We start from the raw sequence: 27,096 nt of genomic DNA, 5'->3' as shown, positions 1-27,096 counted from the left end.
AACATTAGGGACTCAGGTATTGGGTTTATAATTTTCTCTGGGAAGCCTGGGTGGCTCAGTTGGTTCAGCATCTGACTCTTGATATTGGCTCAGGTCATGGTCCCAGGGTTATGGGATCGAGCCCATATTGGGTTCTGTGCTAAGCATGGAACCTTCTTGGATTCTCTTTCTCTTTTCCTCTGCCCCTCTCCCCTTATTGTGCACTTGCTCTCTCTCTCTCAAAAATAAAAAAAAAGTAATAATTTTCCCCAACCTTTAACCTGTGTTTTTCTTTTGTTTCCACAAAAATGCCTCTTATTGATTACTTGTTTGCTAAGTATGGCAGAGTCTACATGGTGGCTAACACCACTTGCTGCACCTATATTAACTCCTTCTGGAAAATAATAATCCATATAGATAAAATCAGGCAGCAAGCCACTTGTCTACAAGAAGCCCTTGACCACCACACCTCCTTTCCAAGGTGGCTGGGCCTGATTTACTGATCTATTCTCTTGGATATTTATCAATATCAGATCAAGCTTAGAGGGAATGATAAGTTTAACTATACTGTTACTTTTCCTTAAAATATACTTGGGGATAAAATTAACTACTTCAGGACACCTGCAATGGCTCAGTGGTGGGTGGCTCAGTCGGTTAGGTGTCTGACTCTTGATTTCAGCTCAGGTCTTGATCTCAAGATTTTGAGTTCAAGCCCCATATCGGGCTCCACGCTGGGTGTGATGCCTACTTTAAAAAATCAATGATTCAGGGGCGCCTGGGTGGCGCAGTCGGTTAAGCGTCCGACTTCAGCCAGGTCACGATCTCGCGGTCCGTGAGTTCGAGCCCCGCGTCGGGCTCTGGGCTGATGGCTCAGAGCCTGGAGCCTGTTTCCGATTCTGTGTCTCCCTCTCTCTCTGCCCCTCCCCCGTTCATGCTCTGTCTCTCTCTATCTCAAAAATAAATAAACGTTAAAAAAAAAAAAATAAAAAAAAAAAAAAAAAAAAAAAAAAAGAAAAAAAAAAAAAAAAAACAATGATTCATGTAGTGCCTAACTATGTAAGAATATATCCAAGTTCTCAAATAAGGCATTATCCCTGATAGTTCCCCCTGATTAGCACAAGGGACCAAATGTATCCTGCACCATGTCAAATCCTTCCATTCCAAAGCCTGTGCCCTGATTTAGCTTAAAGCAATTCTAGAAGATGGATTTCCACCTGTGTTCCATAGAAATGGAATGAAGGAATGACAATAGGAAATTATAACAGGAAAAAAAATGTCTGGTCCCATGTTGTTTCTATTTCCCTTATTGCTGTGACCTATAAATTAAAAGCCTCTGCCTAGCCTCACACATATGCATGTCACAACTAAGATTTGCAAAAACTTCTCTTTACCCAAAACCTACTTCATCTGAGTAGATAAGGAAGTAGCCAGAGTGGTCATTGTTTAAATTCATGAAGATTGAGGAAGGATCAAAACTCAGTAGAGAAACCGTGCCCCACAGGGTTAATGAAATTAAAACTAACAAAAAATTAAAACTTGTTTTTCAGACAATTGTTTCCCCCTAATCAGCTATTGTGTCTTTTCAGACCCCACTAACAAACTCACCAGCCATCTCTACAGAAGCCTGAACTCAAGGTCGATATCTGATAGGGTTCTAGTCTATGAACAAGCAAGGCCCTGCATTCCTCGCCTAAGATCCCATCCAAATTATACCATGCCCATAGCCCTTTCTCCTTATCCTAAGAAAACCTCCTAATGTCAGGGAATGACATGGGAATACACATTATGTTTGCTCACTGCACATGTTCCATCTTTCTTCCTAAACAATTATAAATTTCCCTACCCTTTTATCAAGATGTATGTGAAGGATTCTTTGCAATTTTTCTTTTGAGTCCTCCAACATCACATTGGTTCCTTCAAATTATACTTATTAGAATTCTTTTACTGTCCATATATCTTTTTATAAATCTTTACACAAATGTAATCAGTCTCTTTATAAATCTTTATATCAAATGTAAATATATGAGATGGATATGGAGAGGAGAGGGAGGGATAGTGTGGAGAGGATAGAGGGAGAGAGAGGGGGAGGAGAGGGGAGAGGGAGGAGAGAGGGAGAGAGAGAGAGGGAGAGGGGAGGGAGGGGAGGAGGAGAGCGAGGAGAGAGCGAGAGAAGGGGGTGAGAGAGGAGGAGCTAAGATAAGGATAGGAGTGAGAGATGATGAGAGGAGACGAGAGAGAGTGAGATGATAGTAGAGAGAGCTAGTATGAGAGTAGGGAGATGATATAGAAAAGAAGAAAATGTAGATAGTCTATATATTTGATAGAGAGGAGTTAGAGAGAGTAGTGGAGATATAGTTTTAGATTTAGCTATAAATAGATATTATATTTATTATAATATATTATATATTTGATATATAATTATATTATTATATATGATATTATAGGATATATTATTATATATATATTATATATATTTATATAAATATATATATATACCTAACAAGCTAACAACAAGCGACTGGCTATGGACTAAAGGCAAACAGTCACCCAGGCACTGAGGTACATAAATTAAGGTTGATCATCAGTGCTTTCTGAGGAAACATTATTGACCTAAAGTGGGATATAATGAAGGAAAAATTTGCAACTATTGTTTTGGAAATTTTCAACTTTTAATGTTTGTGGGTCCTGCTCCTGGGATGCCAGGGAAGTTATAATTTTACCAAGGTCAGAATGACTTCATGAACTTCAAAGCATGGGCTCTATTTCTGCCCCTGAGCACACTTTATACATCTGTTTCATTAGCAAAGAACCTAAAAGAAACATTTTAAAGATAGGAACAAAAATCTCCCTATGTTCCATTCCCATACCTCCAAAGCATGCAACCTTGCACATAATAAAAACATAAGATAAAGTTTGTAATTTTATGGGATGCTCTTCATCACAATCATTTCTAAAACTTGATGTAACAAAAAACACGTAACTCTGTATTAAACATTCCTCCTCTGGAGCACTCTCTTCTTTGTGAAGATTATGCATTCCAGGCAGCTGTCTTCACCTGGGCTCGAATAAAACTCTCTTCCTCTTTTTCTTAGATATTCTAAAAGGTATGTTCATTTTATGTTGACAGAGTGTATGGCTGCCATAGCACGTAACACCCAGCCACCACATTGCACACAGCCATGGTCATGCGCTGTTCCCAGCCACAATCAGCCAATATAGTACACATGGCCTAACCTTGTGCCTCCAGCCATCTCAGAGCACAGTCCCCAGCTACCACAATGCTTTGGGGGGTCTGGCATTGGCCCATCAGAAATTTAGCTAACACCACTTTTTGAGTGGAAAGGAGAGACCAAAACTGAAGGTATAAAGGTAGGAAACATAAAGGGAGTAAGACTGAATATTTCTGTAAAAAAATCAGTCAAGGAACTCAAAAATTAAAAGGATACAAAATATAATAACATATACCTAAAATGTAGGGAGGAGAGGAGAAATAAGGGGCTCAAAGTTAAACAACCTTAACTTAATTGACTGCTATGTGCAGAAGAGGCTATATACAAACCTAATGATAACCACAGATCAAAAATCACTAATAAACAGGCAAATAATAAACAGAAAGAAATCCGAATATACCACTAAGAAAAACAGTAAAGGGGTGCTTGGGTGGCTCAGTTAGTTGAGTGTCCAACTCTTGATTTGGGCTCAGATCATGATTCCAGGCTCATAGTATTGAGCCCTGCATCAGGCTCTGTGATGAACATGGAGCCTGCTTGAGATTCTATCTTCCTCTGCCCCTCTTATCTCCCAGCCATGCTCTCTCTCTCTTTCTAAAAAAAAAAAAAAATAAGAAAATAAAAAAAGGAAAATCAGTAGAACATGAAAGGGGGAAAGACAAGAAAGGCTCAGAGAAAATCTTCAAAAACCACCACAAAACAACTAATAAAATGACAATAAATACATATCTATCAACAATTACTTTGAATGTGGGGCACCTGGGTGGCTCAGTCAGTTAAGCAACAGACTTAAGCTCAGGTCATGATCTCGTGTTTTGTGAGTTTGAGCCCTGCGTCAGGCTCTGTGCTGACAGCTCAGAGCCTGGAGCCTGCTTCAGATCCTGTGTCTCCCTCTCTCTCTGTCCCTCCCATGCTCACACTCTCTCTCTCAAAAATAAAAATAATAATAATTATTACTTTGAATGTAAATGGACCAAATGCTCCAATCAAAATATATGGGGTGACAAAATGGATTAAAAAATGAGACCCATCTATATGCTGCCTATAAGAGGTTCATTTTAGACCTAAAGACACCTGAAGATTGAAAGTTAGGGGGTGGAGGAACATCTATTATGAAAATGGATGTCAAAAGAAAGAGTATGAACACTTATATCAGGAAAAAAAAAACAGACTTCAAAACAAAGACGGTAATAAGAGACAAGGATAATATATAATAATAAAGGGGGAAATCCAACAAGAATGTATAACAAGTTTACATATTTATGCCCTCAACATGGAAGAACCCAAATACATAAAAAACATTTAATAATAAGCATAAAGTAACCAATTGATAATAATACAATAATAGTAGGGGACTTGAACACCTTACTTACATCAATGGACAGATAATCTTAACAGAAAGTAAACAAGGAAACAATGCCTTTGAATGACACACTGGACTAGATGGATTTAACATATATTCAGAAAATTCCAGCCTAAAAAATCAGAATGCACATTCTTTTCAACTTCACTTGGGACATTCTCCAAAATAGATCACATATTAGCCCACAACCCCCCCCCCCGCCATAACCAATTCAAGAAGATCGAAGTCTTACAGTATATCTTTTCTGACCACAATGTTATGAACTACAAGCCAACCACAGGGAAAAAAATCTGGAAATACCACAAATACATGGAGGTTAATTAACAGGCTACCAAACAATGAATGGGTCAACCTGGAAATCAAAGAAGAAATTGAAAAGTACATGGAGTGCTGCTATAAACATTGGGGTACAAGTGTCCCTATGCATCAGTACTCCTGTATCCCTTGGGTAAATTCCTAGCAGTGCTATTGCTGGGTCATAGGGTAGGTTTATTTTTAATTTTCTGAGGAACCTCCACACTGTTTTCCAGAGTGGCTGCACCAATTTGCATTCCCACCAACAGTGCAAGAGGGTTCCCATTTCTCCACATCCTCTCCAGCATCTATAGTCTCCTGACTTGTTCACTTTGGCCACTCTGGCATGAGGTGATATCTGAGTGTGGTTTTGATTTGTATTTCCCTGATAAGGAGCGACGTTGAGCATCTTTTCATGTGCCTGTTGGCCATCCGGATGTCTTCTTTAGAGAAGTGTCTATTCATCTTTTCTGCCCATTTCTCAACAATAGCCAAATTATGGAAAGAGCCTAAATGTCCATCAACTGATGAATCGATAAAGAAATTGTGGTTTATATACACAATGGAGTACTACATGGCAATGAGAAAGAACGAAATATGGCCCTTTGTAGCAACGTGGATGGAACTGGAGAGTGTGATGCTAAGTGAAATAAACCATACAGAGAAAGACAGATACCATATGTTTTCACTCTTATGTGGATCCTGAGAAACTTAACAGAAACCCGTGGGGGAGGGAAAGGAAAAAAAAAAAAGAGGTTAGAGTGGGAGAGAGCCAAAGCATAAGAGACTCTTAAAAACTGAGAACAAACTGAGGGTTGATGGGGGGTGGGAGGGAGGGGAGGGTGGGTGATGGGTATTGAGGAGGGCACCTTTTGGGATGAGCACTGGGTGTTGTATGGAAACCAATTTGACAATAAATTTCATATATTGAAAGAAAAATAAATAAATATAAGAAATGTTCACATGAAAAAAAAAAAGTACATGGAAGCAAGTGGAAATGAAAATACAATGGTCCCAAGCCTTTGGGATGCAGCAAAAATAGTTCTAAGAGGGAAGTTTATAGCAATACATGTCTATCTCAAGAAGCAAGAGAACTCTCAAATAAACAACCTAAGCTTCTACCTAAAGAAGCTACAAAAAGAACAACAAACAAAACCTAAAACCAGCAGATAATAATAAAGATAAGAGCAGAAATAAATGACATAGAAACTAAAACAAACAAGCAAAGAAACAATGGAACAGATAGATGAAACCAGAAGCTGGTTCTTGGAAAAAATCAATAAAATTGATAATGTTCTAGCCAGACTTATCAAGAAAAAAAGAGAAAGATTCAAATAAATAAAATGACGAATGAGAGAGGAGAAATAACAAACAACACCACAGAAATACAATCATTAGAGATTATTATGAAACAAATATATGCCAACAAATTGGACAATCTAGAAGAAATGGATAAATTCTAGAAACATATAAACTACCAAAACTGAAACAGAAAATTTGAAAAGAGATTCAGCAAAGAAGTTCTATCAGTAACAAAAAAATTCCCAACAAACAAAGTCCTGGACCAGATGGCTTCACAGGTGAATTCTATCAAACATAAAGAGTTAATACGTAGCCTTCTCAAACTCTTCCAAAAAAATAGAAAAGGGGGGGCACTTGGGTGGCTTAGTCAACTGAGCGTCTGACTCTTGATTTCAGCTCAGGTCATGATTCCAGGGTGATGGCATTGAGCCTTGTGCCGAGGCTTGAGGCTCTCTCTTTCTCCCTCTCTCTCTCTCTCTCGTTAAAAAAAAAAAAAGGAAGGAAAACTTTCAGATTAATTCTATGAGGCCAGCATTATCCTGATTCTAAAACCAAATAAATATACACTAAAAAAGAAAAAAGGAGAACTACAGGCCAGTATCCCTGATGAACATGGATGCAAAAATCCTCAGTAAAATACTAGCAAACCAAATCCAACAATACATTAAAAGAATCATTCACCATGGTCAAGTGTGATTTGTTCTTTGGTTGCAAGGATGATTCAATATTCACAAATCAATCAACATGAAACATCACATCAATAAAAGAAAGGATAAGAACCATATGATCATTTCAATAGATACTGAAAAAGCATTTGACAAAATACAACATCAATTCATGATAAAAGCCATCAACAAAGTAGGTTTAGAGGGAACATACCTCAACATAATAAAGGCTATATATGAAAAACTGACAGCTAACATCTTCAATGGGGAAAAACAGAACTTTTCCCCTAAGGTTGGGGAACAAGAGAAGGATGTCCACTCTCATCACTTCTATTAAAGATAGTACTGGAAGTCCTAGCCTCAGCAATCAAACAACAAAAAGAAATAAAGGCTTCCAAATCAGCAAGGAAGAAGTAAATTTTCCACTATTTGCAAATGACATGATACTCTATACAGAAAACCCTACAGATTCCACCAAAAACTGCTAGAACTGATAAATGAATTTGATAAAGTTGGAGGATACAAAACCAATGTACAGAAATCTGTTGCATTTCTATACACTAATAATGAAGCAGCAGAAGGTGAAATTCGGGAAAAATCCCATTTACACTGCACCGCAAATAATAAGATAACTAGGAATAAACCTAACCAAAGAGGTGAAAGACCTGTATTCTGAAAACTATAAAACACTGATGAAAAAATTGAAGATGACAAAATGAAATGGAAAGACATTCCATGCTCATGGATTGGAATAACAAATATTGTTAAAATGTATACATTACCTAAAGCAATCTATGCATTTATGCAATCCCATCAAAATACCCACAGCATTTTTCAAAGGACTAGAACAAACAATCCTAAAATTTGTATAGAACCACAAAAGATCCCATATAGTCAAAGCAATCTTGAAAAAGAAAATCAAAGCTGGAAACATCACACTTCTGGACTTCAAGTTATATTACAAAACTGTAGTAATTAAAACAGTATGGTATTGACACAAAAATGGACACATAAATCAATAGAACAGAATAGAAAATTTAGAAGTAAACCCCCAATTATATGGTCAATTAATCTTTAGCAGAAAAGAATATCTACTGGGAAAAGGACCGTTTCTTCAACAAATGGTGCTGGAAAACTGAAGAACTACATGCAGAAGAATGAAACTGGACCACTTTCTTACACCATGGAAAACGTAAATTAAAAATGGATGAAAGACCTAAATGTGAGACCTAAAACCATGAAAATCTAAAAAGGGAATACAGGCAGTAACATCTCTGACATTGACCGTAGCAACTTTTTTCTACATATGTCTCTTGAGGGAAGGGAAACAAAAGCAAAAATGAACAATTGGGACTATATCAAAATAAAAACTTCTGCACAGCAAAGGCAACAATTAACAAAACTAAATGGCAACCTATGGAATGGAGGAAGACATTTGCAAATGACATATCTGAATAAACGGTTAGTATCCAAAATATAAATAACTTCTAAAACTCAATACCCCCAATACAAACAATCCAATTAAAAAATGGGCAGAAGAGGGGCACCTGGGTGGTTCAGTTGGTTAAGTATCTGACTCTCGGTTACAGCTCAGGTCATGATCTCATGGTTTGTGAGTTTGAGCTCTGCATTGGGTTCTGTGCCTGCTTGGGATTCTCTTTCACTCCATATCTCTGCCCCTCCCCCACTCATGCTGTCTCTGCCTCTCAAAATAAATAAATAAATTTTAAAAATGGTCAAAGACATGAATAGGCATTTCTCCAGAGAAGACATACAGATGGCTAACAGACACAGGAAAAGATGCTCAACATCATTCATCATCAGGGAAATGCAAATTTCTGCAATGCAAATACAATGCAAAACCACGATGAGATAATCACCTCACACCTGTCAGAATGGCTAATATCAACAATACAAGAAACAACTGGTATTGGTGGGGATGTGGAGAAGGGGAACCCTTGTGCATTGCCGATGGGAATGCCTACTGTTGCTGCCATTGTGGAATACAGTATGGAGGTTCCTAAAAAAGTTAAAAATAGAGCTACCTTATGATCCAGCAATTTCAGTATTGGGTATTTACCCAAAGAATTCAAAAACACTAATTTAAAATGATACATGCACCTCTATATTTATGGCAACATTATTGATAGTAGCCAAATTATGATAGCAGCCCAAGTGTCCATTGATTGATGAATGGATAAACAAAAAATAGTATATATTAAATACTATTCAGCTATAAAAATGAAGTCTTGTCATTTGCAACAACATGGATGGAGCTAGAGAGTAAATGCTAAGCCATATAAGTAAGAGAAACACAAATACCACATGGTTTCACTCATATGTTGAATTAAAGAAACAAAAGAAATGAGCAATGGAAAGAAAGGAGAGAGGGAGAGATAGACAAGCCAAGAAACACACTTTTAGTTATAGAACACAAATTGATGATTACCCAGAGGAGAGGTGGGTGAGGGATTGGTTAAATAGGTGATGGGGACTAAGGAGTGCACTTGTGATAAACATTGGGTGATGTGCGGAAGTGTTGAATCACTATATTGTACACCTTAAACTAATATAACACTAATGAATTAAAATAACAACTAAGAAATCACTAAAAAGAAGGAAATAATGAAGAGAAATCTGGGTATCTTTCTGAATGAAGCATTTTGTGTTATGAACAAATCCTTTCAGATGTGTTAGTTCATAAAACTTTTTCCCTTGTAATAGGGAAAAATGGTAACTTAAATGTTAACCCATAGGGGACTGTGATCCTTCCACTCACTGGATTATTGGATGGTTACTGAAATTGAATGGTTGCAGGTGAATCACTGTATTGTATACCTGAAACTAATATAACACTGTATGTTAATTACACTGGGATTAAAATTTAAAAATAAGAACATACAGGGGGCACGTGGGTGGCTTAGTTGGTTAAGCATCCGACTTTGGCTCAGGTCATGATCTCACAATTTGTGGGTTCGAGCCCCTAAGTTAGGCTCTGTGCTGACAGTGTGGAGCCTGCCTGGGATTCTTTCTCTCCTTCTCTCTCTGCTCCTCCCCAACTCGCACCTTCTCTCTCAAAAATAAATAAATAAACTTAAAAAAAAAGGAAAATGCAAATTGTAACCACAAAGAATAAACTGGAAAAAAAATAGAAATGCTCTTGCTGCATTTTATATATTTCAGTATGTTCTGTTTTCATTTTCATTTGTCTGAAGATACTTTCTAATTTCCTTTTTGATTCCTAATTTGACACATGCGTTGTTCCGGAGCACGTTGTTTAATATTCATGTATATGTGGATTTTTCTATTTTCCTCCTGTTATTAATTCGTAGTTTCATATTATCATGGTCAGAAAAGATACTAGATATGATTTTAATATTCTTAAATTTCTTAAGACTTGCTTTGTGACATACGATCTATCCTGGAGAATGTTCTATATCATCATTTACTCTAGTTCTCAAATTGTACAGGTTTAGACAGTTTGAGCCCTATTCAAGCTGTTTTCTGTGTTGTTTTGACAAGACCATATCATTTTTTGAGCACTTCCTTACTTTCTATTCCATTAAGATCTTCCACACTAATCTTATACCTTCCTTATTCCATCTCTGAAATCAATGATTTGTCCAAAAAGCCCTGATTCCTTTCATTAGGAACAATGATCTGGGTGCCAGATGTTCTCATTGCAACTGGGATAGAACCATTTTAATTACATTCTGCGTTTCCAGCCTTACTATGCCCTGAAGCTACAAGTGTTTTAATAAAAATATACTAGCTGTAGCATAATACTTGGAAAATTAGTTGAATCTTGGTTTTTCCATTTTGATGGAGTAAAACAGACTCTGAATAACTGAACTAAAATATTTTTAGATATTTGTTGTATGACTTACTACTGATTTCCACTTGCATTCCAGGAGCAATTACCCTTTGGAACCGAGGGTTTATTTTGTCTAAAAAGAAAGTTTTCATAACCCTTCTTAGCTGGAACCAGAAATGTAACCAAGTAGAGAACAAATATATTTACACTATAATATGTCAAAAATTAGTCAGGATAGCCTAGTTCTTGGACAAAGCCATGGGCTCACATTCCCCGAACCTCCTCTGTAAATGCAACCAGTTACCCTGGAGATAATTCAACAGACTGTGAAAGATAGAAAAAAAAGAATGTAGACTGAATAGGGACCTCAGGACTTGAAGAATGACACCACAGTGAATTCCCTGGGTTTTCTTTTTTTTTTTGTTTTAAATTTTTTTTTCAACGTTTATTTATTTTTGGGACAGAGAGAGACAGAGCATGAACGGGGGAGGGGCAGAGAGAGAGGGAGACACAGAATCGGAAACAGGCTCCAGGCTCTGAGCCATCAGCCCAGAGCCTGACGCGGGGCTCGAACTCACGGACCGCGAGATCGTGACCTGGCTTAAGTCGGACGCTTAACCGACTGCGCCACCCAGGCGCCCCCCTGGGTTTTCTTTATATTACCTACATATCCTAGACTGGGTGCCTAAGTAGTCTACAACCCTGACATGGCCAACAGGCACTGACCAAAAAATTATCCAAAAACAAAAAAGGAAAAGGAAAAGAAAAGCCTTCCCTCCCTAGACAAAAATCTGGGAAAGGGAAGACTTAGCAGGCAGACCCATACCCAATGGCAGCAGCTGTCATTTGCCTGCAGTAGCTTCACCAGAAGAGCTGTGGAGGGGAAGAAAACTACCCATCCCCCATGCTCCACACCAGCCAGAAGCAACAGCAGAATCTGATCTTCCCTAAGCGATAACAACTGAACCCAGGGTAGGCCAACACATTCCCTGCCCCACATTGGGAGCTTGCAGATGAGCTCTTCCATCTGTAATGGTAATGCTAGTTGGTTTAGTGTCTCTAAGTCCTCTACCCAATTGCACAAGACAGCCCAAGGCCAATGTTTCCTAATCTTTCACTCACTAACAGACAGCCACCTAGTTCCAGTATGTCCTGGCCCTTCACCTAATGAGTGAAGGTACCCATGCTGGGTACATCCTGGCTCTATACCCAGTAGCAGATGGTGAATTAGACCAGGGTCTCCTGACCTTCAACCTAGATCCAAGGCTCCTGGTCGTCCACACAATGGCAGAAGGCAGCCCATCTTTGACTATGCCAGCAGAGATAGAGTGGGAAGCCCACTGGCACTAAGTAGCTAGATAACAGGTTAGGGGAAATGCTTTCTGTCTCATGGGTCCAAATTCCCCACAACTCACTTAACTACAATGGGAGATGAAGGAAGCACCTTCTTTCTCTGCACGTGGTATCAGTAGGAACTAAAGCAAAGCCAGAAGAATGAAACCAATCAAAATAGCATTGTAATGTCTCAGGAAACTAAATTGCCATTGAAGCTACAGTCTACAAAAGTAGGCCAGAACCTATACACTACACAAGGTGATTGCCTGATAAAATAAAAGCTATAAATAGGATAAAGAATCTCTTAATCTAATGCTCAAAATGTTCAAAATATAATTGAAAATCATTTGTTATACCAAGAATCAGGAAGATAAAAACTTTGATAAGAAAAAGCAATAAAATGGCACCAAATACTCACATTAATTAGATATTGGAATAATCTCATAAAGATTTTAAAGCAGCCACTATAAAACTGCTTCAAAAAGTAATTAAAATTTTGCTTAAAACAAAAGAAAAAGAAACAAAAACCTCAGCAAAGGAATACAATTTATATAAAAAAATTAAAAATATAGAACTGAAAAACATAATAATGAAACAAAAATTTAACTGGATGGGCTCAATAGTAGAGCAGAGATGACAGAAAATAGAATCTGTGAGCCTGTGAAGAGATCAATAAAATTTACTCAATCTAATGAGAAGAAAAAACATTATTGAAACAAAAAGGAAGTGAACAGAGTATTAGAGAATTGTGGGGGGGGGGTAACAAAAAAATCTAATATTCATAAATTTGGAGTCCCAGAAGGAGAGGAAAAAGACTGTGAAAGTGACAAAATATTTATACTAGGGTTCTCCAGAGAAGCAGAACCAGTAGGATGTGTATATATACAGACTTATAAGGAATTGGCTGATGTAATTATGGAGGCCAGCAAGTCCAAAATATGCAATGTGGGCTGGCAGGCTGGAGACATGAGAGAGCTGATGATGCAGTTCCATTCTGATGGTCAGCAGGTGGAGACCCAGGTGAGCCAATGGTGCATAAGAAGTCCAAAAGCAATCTGCTGAAGTATTCCCTCTTGTTCTGGGCTGCCAGTCTTATTGTTCTAGTCAGGCCTTCACCTGATTAGGTGAGGCTCACCTAAGTTATGGAAGAAAATCTGCTTACTCACAGTTCACTGACTTAAATATTAATCTCATTCAAAAAAATCCTTCAAGTTGACACATAAAATCAAGCACTACAAGTCCACCTCTTGCAAACTCGGCACCTGTATGCATCTCCTTAATAAACCATACTTAATCTCCAAATAAAGAAAATAACAATGTTATCCTTCTACTTAACATAATAAAGTTATGCTGCATGCAACTGAAAATGCACTTTTTCACCAGAAAAGGTTGCAAATTCCTTGTGTGATATATACTCTTTTCCTTGATTACTCATAACCTAAATACCATGATGTAAAATTTAAAACTCTTAAATACTGCTACATAAAGTCAATACATCTTATGTTCTATGTTAAGGGGGTAAGAGAAGGAAGAAAACAAAGATATTTTAAGGGCACCTGGGTGGCTCAGTCAGTTAAGCATCCGACCTTGGCTCAGGTCATGATCTCATAGTTTGTGAGTTCGAGCCCCACATCGGGTTCTGTGCTGACCACTCAGAGCCTGGAGCCTGCTTCAGATTCTGTGTCTCCCCCTCTCTCTGCCCCTCCCATGCTAATGTTCTGTCTCTGTCTCTTAATAATAATTAAACATTAAAAAATCTTTAATACACATGCACAAACATATTCATAACAAAACAAGGAGGAAACACTCATGGCAATTATAGTCCTCATTTCTATAACTGGTCATATAGTCATAGTTGGTATTTGTGACTTCCTTCTTCCACTACCCATTCCATATTCTATTTGCCTTCAGCCAGCACCTCAGCTGGTTCCTTATCTGGTAGAGTGACCCAAACCTTCATTCCTGAAGAGTCTGGGCCATTAGTAGTCCTCCTTGGATTGGGTTGCATAAGTTTCCATTGACCTTAATCACAGAGCATGGTAATACAAAGTTATGCCCTGTATTCCAGACATACTTTTCCTTATCTTTATTGTGGAATAGCAGACCAATTTCCTTTTAGCAGTTAGGACCAATCACTCCAGCCAGCACAGTAACTCCTTTCTTTACCCATTTATTCAGAGGCATGAGACATTCAAGTGGCCAGGTGACAGTCTTAACTTCCAATTCAATGGAATCATTGTTTTTTCTCCTGGTGAAAGCAGCCCTCCCTTTGTAACTAAGGTCTGTAGGCAAGTGGAGCATATGGTTACAATTATATGGAGCAAACATTTTGCTAGTGGGTAAGTAGGGGTAATAGTGTTGCTACTCTCATTTTTATCTCTTGATTACTGGACCAATGAACCCTGGCTATGGGAGAACCAGTATCATATCTTGAACACTGATTCAGAGCATATACAACCTTCTGGGGAAACTTTCTCCAGCACTACAAGGTTTTTCCACCTTCCTAGAGTTGTGATTGAGTCTTCAAAAGGCCACTCCACCATTCTAAGGTACCTGGTTCAGCATGGTAGGGAGCAGGGTAATACCAATAAATTCCATAAACATGGACCCGCTGCTGCTCTTCATTTGCTGTGAAGTGAATAACTGCATTGCTGTGTGGTATACTGTGAGAGTGGATAAGGATTTCTTTAAGTCCACAGATGGTAGTTCTGGGAGGATCATGGCATGTAGGAACCATAAATCAGTATCCAGAGTAAGTGTCTATTCTAGGAAGGACAAAATGCTGCTCCTACCATGATGTAAGGGATATAATATAAACAACCTGCCACTAGGTAGCTTCCTGATCACCCTGGGGAATGGTCCAATATTAGAAACTCAGTATTGCTCTTTGCTGCTGGAATTTGGGGCACACAGAAGTGGCTCTAGCCAGGTAACCTTGGTGAGTAAAAGTCCATATTGCTGAGCCAAGGCATAATCTCTATCCCTGACACCATGGCCACTTTGTTCATGGATCTTGTGAGCAACAGCAGAGATGACACGGTGGCTGGTGAAAGAAGCTGACTGGTAGCCATAAAATGTGTCATCCTATCCATCTGGTTATTAAAGTTATTCTTTTCTGAGGTTATCCTCAAGAGGACATTAACATGAGACACAAATATTTTTACATTTTCACCCATTCAGAAATGTTTATCCACATGCATCTTCCCCAAATTTCCTTGTCAACAATTTTCCATGTTTCTTCTGAATCCCTGACCATCCAGTCAAACTTTGGCCATAGCCCATGAAGTGACCATTTCTCCTTCCAAGAAAAATGGACAAACAGGTGCATTGCTCAAAGTTCTGTGCGCTGGAGTTTCCTCATAAAATTAAAAAATAAACTACCATATCATCCAGCAATTACACTTCTGGGTATATACCCAAGGAAATGAAAATAGGATATCAAAGAGATGTATGCACTCCCATGTTTTTTTGCAGCATTATTCACAATAGCCAAGATATGAAAGCAACCAAAGTGCCCATAAATGGATGAATGGATGAAGAAGATGTAAAATTATATATATATATATATATATATATATATATATATATATATATATGTGTGTGTGTGTGTGTGTGTGTATGTGTATATAGATATATATCCATTATATATATAATATTATGTATATAATGGATAAAGAAGATGTAATATATATGTATATATTATTATTATTCAGCTGTAAGAATGAAAGAACTCCTGCCATTGGCAACATGGATGGACCCTAAGGACATCATATTAAGTGAGATAAATGAGACACAGAAAGATGAATACTGTATGATATCATTTATATGTGGAATCTAAAAGAGCCAAACTTGTAAAAACAGAGAGAAACATGGTGGTAACCAGGGGCTATGTATGGGAGACTAGGAGATGTTTTTAAGGGTACAAATATACAACTAGTATATAAATAGGTCCTAGATATCAAAAGCAAAGTATGGTGAATATAAACAACAATATTATATTATAGTCATCAAACTTAACAAGAGACTAGATTTTAATTATTCCCACCACGAAAAAAGAAATGACAATGTTGGACACAATAGAGGTGCTGACTATTGCTACAGTGGCAATCATATTACAATACATAAGTTTATCAAGTCAACATGTTGTACACCTAAAATTTACATAATGTTATATGTCAAATATATTTCAATAAAAAAAACTGAAAACAAACAAAAAATACCCTCAGCAAGAAATAAGATAACTTAAAGTTGGTAAAGAGCATCTACAAAAAACCTACTTCCAATATCATACTTAATAACGAAAGATTGAATGCTTCCCCCTATAATTGGCAAAGGGGTAAAGATTTATGTCCTTACCACTTACTCAACATAATACTGGAATTCTACCCAGTGCAATAAGGCAAGATAAAGAAAAAATAGAAAATTAGATTGAAAAATAAAAATGCCTCTATTTGCAGATGACATGATTGTTTATATAAAAATTACAAGGAATCTATTAAAAAGTCCCAGTATTTAGTGCAAAAGAAAAATCTTAGTTTTTAGTGTAATTGAGATCAGCCATGTCACAGGTTAAAATACTAACACATTAAAATATATCCCATTTCTGGGGCGCCTGGGTGGCGCAGTCGGTTAAGCGTCCGACTTCAGCCAGGTCACGATCTCGCGGTCCGGGAGTTCGAGCCCCGCGTCAGGCTCTGGGCTGATGGCTCAGAGCCTGGAGCCTGTTTCCGATTCTGTGTCTCCCTCTCTCTCTGCCCCTCCCCCGTTCATGCTCTGTCTCTCTCTGTCCCAAAAATAAATAAACATTGAAAAAAATTAAAAAAAAATATATCCCATTTCTATATAAAGTAACAATGAAGATGTGGAAACCAAATTAAAAATGCAATTCCATTTATAATTACTTTAAAGAAAATGTATTACTTAGTGCTATAGATTGAATTATGCCCCACTCCCCAAAATTCATACATTGAAGCCCTACCCCCACTGTGGCTTTATTTGGAGATAAGGCTTTTAGGAAGTAATTAAGGTTAAATTATGTCATAAAGATAGAGTCCAAATCCAATAGGACTGGTGGCCTTAAAAGAAAAGGAAGATCTCTCTCTTTTCCTCCCTCCACATGCATGCACTGAGGAAATGCCATGTGAGCACTTGAAGAGAAGCTCTTACTAGAACCCAACCCTGGTGGCACCCTGATGTCAGACTTCCAGGCTTCAGAACTGTGAGAAAGTAAATTTATGTTCTTTAAGCCACACAGCCTATGGTAATTTGTTATGGCAGCCCAAGCATACTAAGACACTTGGGTATGCACTTAGAACATGTACGGTATTGTATACTGAACATTACAATATACTGATGAAAATAATCGAAGAACTAAGCAAATGGAGAGGCATACTATGTTCAAAGATAGAAATATTCAATATAGTAAAGATGTCAACTTTCTCCAAATTGATCTATAGGTGTAATACAATTTATTTTTTTAATTTTTTTTAATGTTTATTTATTTTTGAGACAGAGAGAGACAGAGCATGAATGGGGGAGGGGCAGAGAGAGAGTGGGAGACACAGAATGGGAAGCAGGCTCCAGGCTCTGAGCCATCAGCCCAGATCCCGACGCGGGGCTGGAACTCACGGACCGCAAGATCATGACCTGAGCTGAAGTAGGACGCTTAACCGACTGAGCCACCCAGGCGCCCCAATGTGTAGTACAATTTAATATCCAAATTCCATCAGGATTTTTGTACACATGGACAAGCTTATTTTAAAATTGTTATGAAAAGTCACAGGCCCTGGAATAGCTTAAATAATCTTGAAAAAGAATAAAGTGTCAGTCAGGAATGACTTTGTGTGATAAGAAGACTTACTATATAGCTACACTACTCAAGACTGTGTGGTATTAGTGCAGGTATAGGCACATAGATCAGTGGAGCAGAATAGACAGCCCAGAAATAGAACCACACAAATATGTTTATCTTGTTTTTTTACAGTGGTGCAAGAACAGTTCAGTGGAGAAAGGATAGCCTTTTCAACAAATGGCACTGAGGTAATTGAACATCCATAGTCAAAAAAAAAAAAAACTTGATCTAAACCTAACAATTAATATAAAAATTAACTCAAAAGTGAATTACAGACTTAAATATAAAACTTTAAAACTTTGAGGGGAAAAATACATAGAATATTTGGGGTTTAGGTCCAAAGAGTTCTTAGGCCTGGCAGCAAAAGTATGATCAATAAAGGAGAAATTGATAAATTGGATGTCATAAAAATTAAAAACTTTTACTCTGCAAAACCCATTGTAAAGAGGTTTAAAAAATAAGTGAAGACTAGAGGAAAATATTTTCAAATCAAGCCTCCAACAAGGAATTACTATCAAGAATATATAAATAGTTCTCAAAACCCAACAGTAAAAATACAAAACAAAGAAAAACCAACAAAAATCCAATTAGAAAATGGGCAAAGACGTGAGGATATAGAGACAGATTGCATATAATCACATGAAAAGATGTCCAATATCATTAACCATGAGGCAGATTCAAATTAAAACCACAATGAGATATTGCTATACACCTATCAGAATGGCTAAAATAGAAGTTAGTGACAACATCATATGCTGGGGAGGATATGGAGACATTGGATCACTCTGTGTTGCTGGTAAGAATGTAAGATGGTATAGTCACTCTGGAAAATAGTTTGGCAGTTTCTTATAAAGCTAAACATGCAATTATTACTATATGTTCCAGTAAATGCACTCCTTATCTTAAATAAAACTTTTGGTCACACAGACAACTATACACAAATATCCATAATAGATTTGGAAACATCCCAGATGCCCTTCAACAGGTAAATGTTTAAACAAACTGTATTATATATACACCATGGAATATGACTCAGCAATAAAAAATTAACTATTGATACACCAAACAACTTGGATGATACAGAGTATTATGCCAAATGAATAAAAGCCTGTCTTAAGCAGCTACATACTATTTGATTTCATTTCCACAAAATTTTAGAAATGACAAAACATTAGAAATGTTGAATAGATTTGTAGTACCAGTGGTTATTGACTGCAATGATGGGACATGAATTTATATATGTGATCTGTGTAGAAGTTGTTTTGTGCCAGTCTCAGTCTGTCAATAACCAACGTTGTGGCTGGACTGGCCCTTGTGGTTCTTACAGAGATTGCAAGATGCCCTCAGCAACAACCATCAGGAAATTTTGAAAATAAAAGTTTATTACTTGCACATTCTGGAAATTATATAACACATCTTGAGCATCACAGCAAGGTCATGGGGAGTCAGGGGAGAGTAGGTAAGGACCTAGGGTTCTCCTTTTATTGGGGTGTAGGGTGGGGGCCTTAGGTTTCCAGGGCTCACTCATTACTAATGAAGTTAAAAAATAGCAGGAAATTAAAGTATGGGAAGAGAAAAAACAAGTGGCCCAAATGATCTCTAAAACAAAGGAGTCTGGGGTGGGGTGGGGGCAGCCCAGCTTTTATCTAGACTTGTAGCTGGTACTGTGTTTATTCAAGATAGTCATCTTAAAGTGGATACCTCAAAGAAAATGAATAGTGAGGTAGCTACTTAATAACCAAGAGCTCAAGATTTCCTTTATAAGAAAAGGCCCCAGAGGCAGTGCACACAATGGCAAAGGTCCTCTGTCCATCGCTCCCCCTGCATCCACCTTGCAGCAATTTCTTCATCATCCTTCTGTCACGTTGCAGCAATGACTTTAGCTGGTTGGGAAACACGGTCATCAAAATTAACAGTTTAGTGTGTAACTAAAACCTTGTGAAACCTAAAGTAAAGCTGAATTCAGAAAATGTGCAATGGCAGGGTGGCAGAAATCAACCACAATCACTGGAGACCCTCGGGGATGCAGATATGCATGGCAGGGGATATTTGATTATGTTGGCAATTATGTTAATTATGCACAGGTATTTACTGTGGTTTCTCTCCTCAAATACACTACACGCAGACTGATTAAAAAATTCTCCAATGCAAAAAAAAAGAATAAATAAAATAAAGTGGATACCTCTTTTATGTAGATGACTTGGCAATCAATCAAAGCTTAAGTCAAGGCACTTGCATTTCAAAAAGAAAGGCCAACTGTCAGAGCTTACACATAAAGCTTGGGAAATTTGAGTAAGATTGGTGAATTTTATCGATAAAAATATTCTAGTTGTCATACTACAGTTTTGTAAAATACTACCATTGGGGGGAACTGGGTAAAGGGTACAAGGGATGTTTCCATATATAATATATATAATATATATGATATATATTGTATATATATATAACATATATAATATATAATTATAATAACATACAATTATATATAACATATATAATATATATAATATATTACAATTGTATGCATATCTATAATTATCTCAATAAAAAGTTCAACAATAGTAAGTCTGTCATGATGTGCCTAGGCATTGTTCTAAATACCATGCTCCACTAAAAGGAACCAGAGCTCTTTATAGAAATGTGTAATTCCAGGGCTGGGAGTATAAACGCCTAAGGAGAGCGTGGAGCATATAGCTGCAAAAAATAAGGAAATGGTCAAAGATTAATGGGGAAACGTAAAAGGACATAGGATCCAGTTTGAAAAGGCTCCTATGGACCAAAGTTGGAATACTTTGACCCTAAAAAAATTAGTTCACTGTAAATGATTGAATTGGAGGTTATTACTCCTACTCTTTACTCTGCAAACTGATAATTCAAGGCAAAGAATTAAGTATATACCCTGCCTTTAAGGGAGAAACAGTAGTCCATCCACACTTGGTAAGAGAAAGTTCATGTTTATGGATGAAAGTCAGCTAATAAAAGTAGAAGGAAAATTAGAATTACAAAATCACCATTTTATAACCAAATGGCACTGAAATGATTGGTTCAGTCAAAAGTTATAAATGGATTCCTAAACAATTAGGCAAAAGTTGAAAAGGAACAAGATATTCACACAGTGTCAAAATAACACCCCTCAGATTACTTGCTTATTGAAAAAGGAAAACTGTACCTCCATAATGGAGAAATCTGAAAGTCATTATCTTAATGAAGATATAGCATTTTGTATCATTACTACTGGAATAACTTGACATCATGAACCTCTTATGTGATGCAATATGAAGTATACAACATCTGCCAAAACAACATACTTGCCAAAATGTGTAACTTGAATCTAATCAAGCCTTTAGACCTGACCTTTAGCTGTATAGGAAAAATATTGGGTAGAAGAGCAATCTAAAAAAGGACACTGTAGGGAAAAAATTAGGCAAAATCAGTAAGTGATTGGCCTGGTTGCTTATTGTGATTTTTTTTAAACTTAAAAGTTTTTTTATTTAAATTCCAGTTAATTAACATACAGTGTAATATTAGCTTCAGGTTTAAAATTCAGTGTTTCATCACTTATATACAACACCCAGTGTTTATCACATAAAGTGCCCTCCTTAATCCCCATCACCTGTTTAACCCATCCCCTGGCCCACCTCCCCTCCAGCAACCCTCAGTTTGTTCTCTATAGTTAAGAGTCTGTTTTGTGGTTTGCCTTTCTTTTTTCCCCAATGTTCATCTGTTTTTTCTCTTAAATTCCACATATGAGTGAAACCATATGGTATGTGTCTTTCTCTGACTTATTTTGCTTAGCATAATACTTTCTAGCTCCATCCATGTCATTGCAAAAGGCAAGATTTCATTCTTTTTGATGGCTGAGTAATATTCCACTGTATATTCATACCACATCTTTATCCATTCATCAGTCACTGGACGTTTGGCCTCCTTCTATAATTTGCCTATTGTTGATAATGCTGCTACAAACATAGAGGTGCATGTGTCCTTTTGAATCAGTGTTTTTGTGTCCTTTGAGTAAATGCCTGGTAGTGCAATTGCTGGATCATAAGGTAGTTCTGTTATTAATTTTCTGAGCAAACTCCATACTGTTTTTCCAAGTCCCAATAGCTTATTTTTCCTTTTGTTTCCATTGCCTCAGAAGATATATCTAGAAAAAAGTGCTATAGATGTCACAAAGATTACTGCCTATGATCTCTTATAGGATTTTGATGGATCCCTGTCTCGCATTTAGGTCTTTAATTCATTTTAAATGTATTTTTGTGTATGGTGTAAGAAAGTGGTCTAGTTTCATTCTTTTGCATGTTGCTGTCCAGTTTTCCCAACACCATTTGTTGAAGAGACTGTCTTTTTTCCATTGGATATTCTTTCCAGCTTTGTTGAAGATTAGTTGTGGGTTCATTTCTGGGTTTTCTATTATGCTCCATTGATCTGTGTGCCTATTTTTGTGGACTGGCCTGCTTAATTAAAAAAAAAAATTCAAGGTCATGGGAAAAATGACAGTGAGATTGTTCCAGATTAAAAAGACTAAAAACAAATAACCAAAATTAATGTGTGAATTTTAATTAAACCTGCATTAAGGGGGAAACTATTTATAAAGCACATTTAGGCAACAATTGAGGAAATATATATATATATACATATACATATATATATACACATATATATGTATATATATATATGTATATATACTGGGAGTTAGATGAAATGGGGAAATTATTATTGATTTGTAGACGTGATAATGATACTGTGGCTATACAAGAAGTTATGCCTTGTTAACCTTAAAAATAAAGCTGACAGTTATTTTAGCTGCAAAATTGGGTTTATTTGGGAATAGCACAGAATTGCAATCCAGGACAAGCAAGCTATGGCAAAACCATAGGTAAGTCCAACAAACAAAGGAGAGTAACATTATTTTAAGGGGAAGGAGAAGGAGAAAGTTGGGAAGGGTTGTTTTGAACAAAAGTCCTTTGGAGAAAAGCAAGATTCAGGGTGATACCCATTTCTCGTTGGCTGAGTTGCAGGGGTAGTGGGTTTCTTGTAGGAGATGCAATGTACATCTTTCCCTGTTAAGATAAGCCTGCATTTGACCATTCTTTCCTATTGAGATGCTTCTGTTAGGGGTCTGTAATTGACAATTCTTCCTATAATTGGCACTGAATGGTAGCATTTTCCTACCAGCCTCCCCTTCCAGCATCCCCAGCCCACTTCAGTGAGGTTTTCCATTAATTATTGTCACAGCCTTTATTCCCAGGACATGAGTGCTGAAATATTGAGAAATGAAGTGGCATTGATGTGTATATATGACTTAAAAATGTTTTTCAGAAAATATATACACACATGCATGAATGTAGATATATATGACAAAATGTTAAGAATTATTGAGCCTAAGCTATGGATAGACCTCTGCTTGTAGCCAGTGTGTGTAGCTGTCACTACCTAATTCAGGAAGCACTTTTTGGAAGATTTCTCACTGTTTTCCCAGGTGCTGAATACACCTCAGATAAGAAGATCCATGCTCATTTTGTGGGGTCTCTCCTCTGGCCAGGTGAAATGATCACATCAATCTCCAAAGAACAAAGTTGCAGCTTCATATGCATGCTTGTCAGAGCTGTTAATTTTTCTTGGTATAGATGGACTAATTAATGTATTTTTTCTTCTTTTACCTCTTATTCTTAAATGTCACTTACACAAGTGACCTTCTTGTCCTGTATTGAAGTAACATACAGTTTCTTTCTTTGGGTCCACTGGTGTGTTGTAACATAGTACTGTGGGTCATCATTTTTATTAGTACAATTACACACTACACACTTTGTCTATGTTTCAGTTTGTCTCTTCTACACTAGATGAACAGTGCTTTTTATAAATTGTTCTGCCTGCTTCCACATGCATGCTAGATAAAAGGTCTGCAGCATTTCCAGTGTTTCAATATTTTAAGGGTAGGCTTCTGATTGGAATGAACAATAGAAAATAATACTTAGGAGAAGAGGGAGCTGATAGGCTCAGCCAGAATTTCAGGCCAGTAAAGGCTGTTTTGATAGGGTCAAAGGAAGGGTCTCTACATCATATTCAACAAGTGGCCAATCAGGCTGATGCAATGAGGCTGCTCTGCTCGGTAACTTACTAGGAAACGAGGGGCAGTGGGCACGCGCTTGAAAGGCTGCAGGCGCCATGGGCAGAGTGAGAAACGGCGCAAACACCCAGCAGCTGCAGGGGCAAAAACGGCCCGGGGATCCCGCCGAAGCCTGCGCAGCCATCGCGGTCATGGGCGCGCGGCGCCCCCCTTTCCAAGTCCGCGTGGGGAGCCACGCGGCGGGGAGGAAGCCGGCGGCCGCCCGGCGGGATTCCGCAAGGTTGCGGCGGAAGCGCTGGTGGCGGCGAGCCCGGGAGGCAGCCTCCGGAGGCCCGCTACCAGCCCCGAAGCCGCCGGCGCCCGCCGCGTCCCCGGGCGAGATGGACCTGGGCGCTCAGCGGGAACGCTGGGAGACGTTCAGGAAGCGGCGGGGCCTCAGCTGCGAGGGCGCCGCCAAGTTCCTGCTGGACACCTTCGAGTACCCGGGCCTGGTGTACCACACCGGCGGCTGCCACTGCGGCGCGGTCCGCTTCGCCGTCTGGGCCCCCGCAGACCTGCGCGTGGTGGATTGCAGCTGCAGGCTGTGCAGGAAGAAGCAGCACCGGCACTTCCTCGTCCCGGCCTCGCGCTTCACTCTCCTGCTGGGCGCCGAGAGCATCGTCACGTACCGATCCCACACGCACCCGGCGCTGCACAGCTTCTGCAGCAGGTGCGGGGTGCAGAGTTTCCACGCGTCTGTCTCTGACCCCGGGGTTTACGGCGTCGCCCCGCACTGCCTGGACGCGGGCACCGTGCGCAGTGTGGTCATCGAGGAGGTCGACGGTGGCAACTGGGGGGAGGAGGCCACGAAGGAGCTCAAGGCCATCCAGAACGCGTCTCCCGAGTGAGCCCCTGCCTCTCCTGTAGAGGAGCAGTGACTGGGGCCGCCACCCGCCTGAAACGTGCCCGGTGCCCTTCGAGGGGGCCACCTCAGTGCTTGTGAAGGAATTACTGTATGAAAGAGGTCGGTTTCTGGACTGGGGAACCCGTGATGTCGCGCCAAGCTTCCACCCCTTCCCTCTCAGTGTGTTTCAACGGGCTTGCTTATAATCAAAAAACTGAGCACACATGTGTCTGTGAACAGCCCTAATCTTCCAATCCAGTCAGCAAGCAGTGTCTCTACCTTTGCAGGTCGCCTTGCATAACACTCAGTTGTATTATTCTTCCTACAGTTTTCACAGATCATTTTCAGATTATTCATATGTACTGTACCGTTATGGTGCTATTGTGAGCAAGATTGTTTTAATGGTCGCATCTGGCATGTGAGACCACTCACTATATCTAAACACTTTTGTAGACCTTTACGAGGACGTTTTCTGTTGATTATCTGTGTGCGTGTGTGTGTGTTAGGTACGCACTCACGTTTTCGCTACTTAGAGATGTGCGTTATTTTCGGTCACAGTGTTTATTTAATGTATTTGTATATAGTAGGTTTAAGGTTCATTAGTGTTACATACCTCATTGCACCTATGTTTTCAAATGATGTTGCCATTTTGCTTGGTTTTGTTTTAGAAACTGCCTCTGGGAAGGGGAATGGGGAGACAAGAATGAGAAAAGATATCTGTGGACTGTATGTACACCCTCTTTGATGTTTTGAAATTCCTATCTTGAATATGTGTTAAGTATTCAGATAAAGTGTTCAGAAATGAGTACCTAATAACTGAAAAGTATCTATTTCTATGTTGTACATTACAATCAGCATTAATTTATATGTAATTTCTTTATACCTGAGATTTTTATCAGACAATAGGTGGTGAGTGTCTTTTCCTGTTAAAAGATATGTACAAAAACCATCATTTAATAGTTTCATAGAATTAAAAAATGTAGATCTTACATAACTCATTTAACCAACCTGATGGATGGATTGATTACCTGTTTTCTGATGGATGGATGGATGGATGGATGGATGGTTGGTTCTGATGGATGGTTACCTTTTTTCCCAACTTTTCACTATAATAACAATATTTTGAAGGAGTAAAGTACAAATAAATATTCTCAGTGTTCTCTGACTTGGATAAAAGGCCTGGAGCTCTTTCCATCTCTCTTGCTGTCTGTCTCTTCTGTACAAGTGCATACAATATGCATTGAATTGTTTAACTTGACATATCTATCAACAAATTAAAAATGAACTAAGTAGGTATTTGTTTCCATGTATTTTTCAAATAACGTGACAGCCATCACACAGAGAAGCTATCATCCTTCAATTCTTACCTCCCATTTACCATCATTCCCCCACCCCAGACTGGCGGAAGAGAATTTATGACCTGGTTTTCCTAACATGTACCTCTATTCCTGAAGCTCCTCCTTTGTTATTTGGAATAGCTTGGTCCAGCCCTTTACCATCTAGTGGTTGGGTTGAGGTAGAAAAAGAATATAGGGAGAGAGACGATGAACATACATATATGCCCCCCAGGAGATTCGGTCATCTTGGTGGTCAGAAAATAATTGCACCTAGAGTTACACCTATATGATATTCCATTGCATGGATGAGATCCAGAGAGGAAAAAATGACTCAAGACTTCATGCTTCTACCACGTCAGTGTTTCTGTACAAATGAACTCATGTATGTATAGCTTTTTTTCTAAGAGTGACTTCTCTTTCAAAGTGAATATTGACTTTTCTGCTTCTCTATGCTATGTACAAATCATGAGTTTGATCTGTTAAAAACTCATGTTCAAGAGTTTCAGAGAGCATTATTAACCTGCATACCATTTATGGATCCTAGGCTGCCTTCAGTGTTTGAGAATGCAGGTAGGGGACAGTTGTGTGGTGAAAAGGGATGGGAGACAGTGCTAGAACTTGAGGATGGACAAGCTGTTGGGGGAAAGTATATCTCCCAGATATCTGAGGATGGAGATTTGGAGAGGAAGAGAATCAATTGGCAGCTTAGAACCAATGAGGAATGCTGGGGAAAGGAGAGAGGTGTTTAAAGGAATCTTTAGGGGTTTTTGGCACAGGTTGTGTGATGTCAGTGTCTTTTTCCCCTACTTCCAAAGAAGGCTTTAATGTTGCTTTATGTATTAGACTTTTCCCCCGTTGCACAAAAAATATAATACACTTTCAAGCTGTATATTAAATGTTTGTCTATGCATCATGAAAGTTATCGTGGACACTGACCATGGTCCGTGTGCCATGCTTTAGGCATCTCTTACTT

General features: G+C 38.5%; 1 protein-coding gene across 1 annotated transcript; it reads left to right on the top strand.

Annotated features, from left to right (window-relative positions):
- Window positions 1–23,949: 23,949 nt before the first annotated feature.
- On the top strand, window positions 23,950–26,073 carry CENPVL3 (centromere protein V like 3). Its single transcript, XM_030305689.1, has one exon. The coding sequence runs from the start codon at window positions 24,002–24,004 to the stop codon at window positions 24,788–24,790; it is 789 nt and encodes a 262-aa protein (XP_030161549.1). The 5' UTR covers window positions 23,950–24,001; the 3' UTR covers window positions 24,791–26,073.
- Window positions 26,074–27,096: the final 1,023 nt, after the last annotated feature.

Source organism: Lynx canadensis, chromosome X, assembly GCF_007474595.2.
Source record: "Lynx canadensis isolate LIC74 chromosome X, mLynCan4.pri.v2, whole genome shotgun sequence".
Taxonomy (NCBI): domain Eukaryota; kingdom Metazoa; phylum Chordata; class Mammalia; order Carnivora; family Felidae; genus Lynx; species Lynx canadensis.
This window is presented reverse-complemented; position numbering and strand designations above follow the sequence as displayed.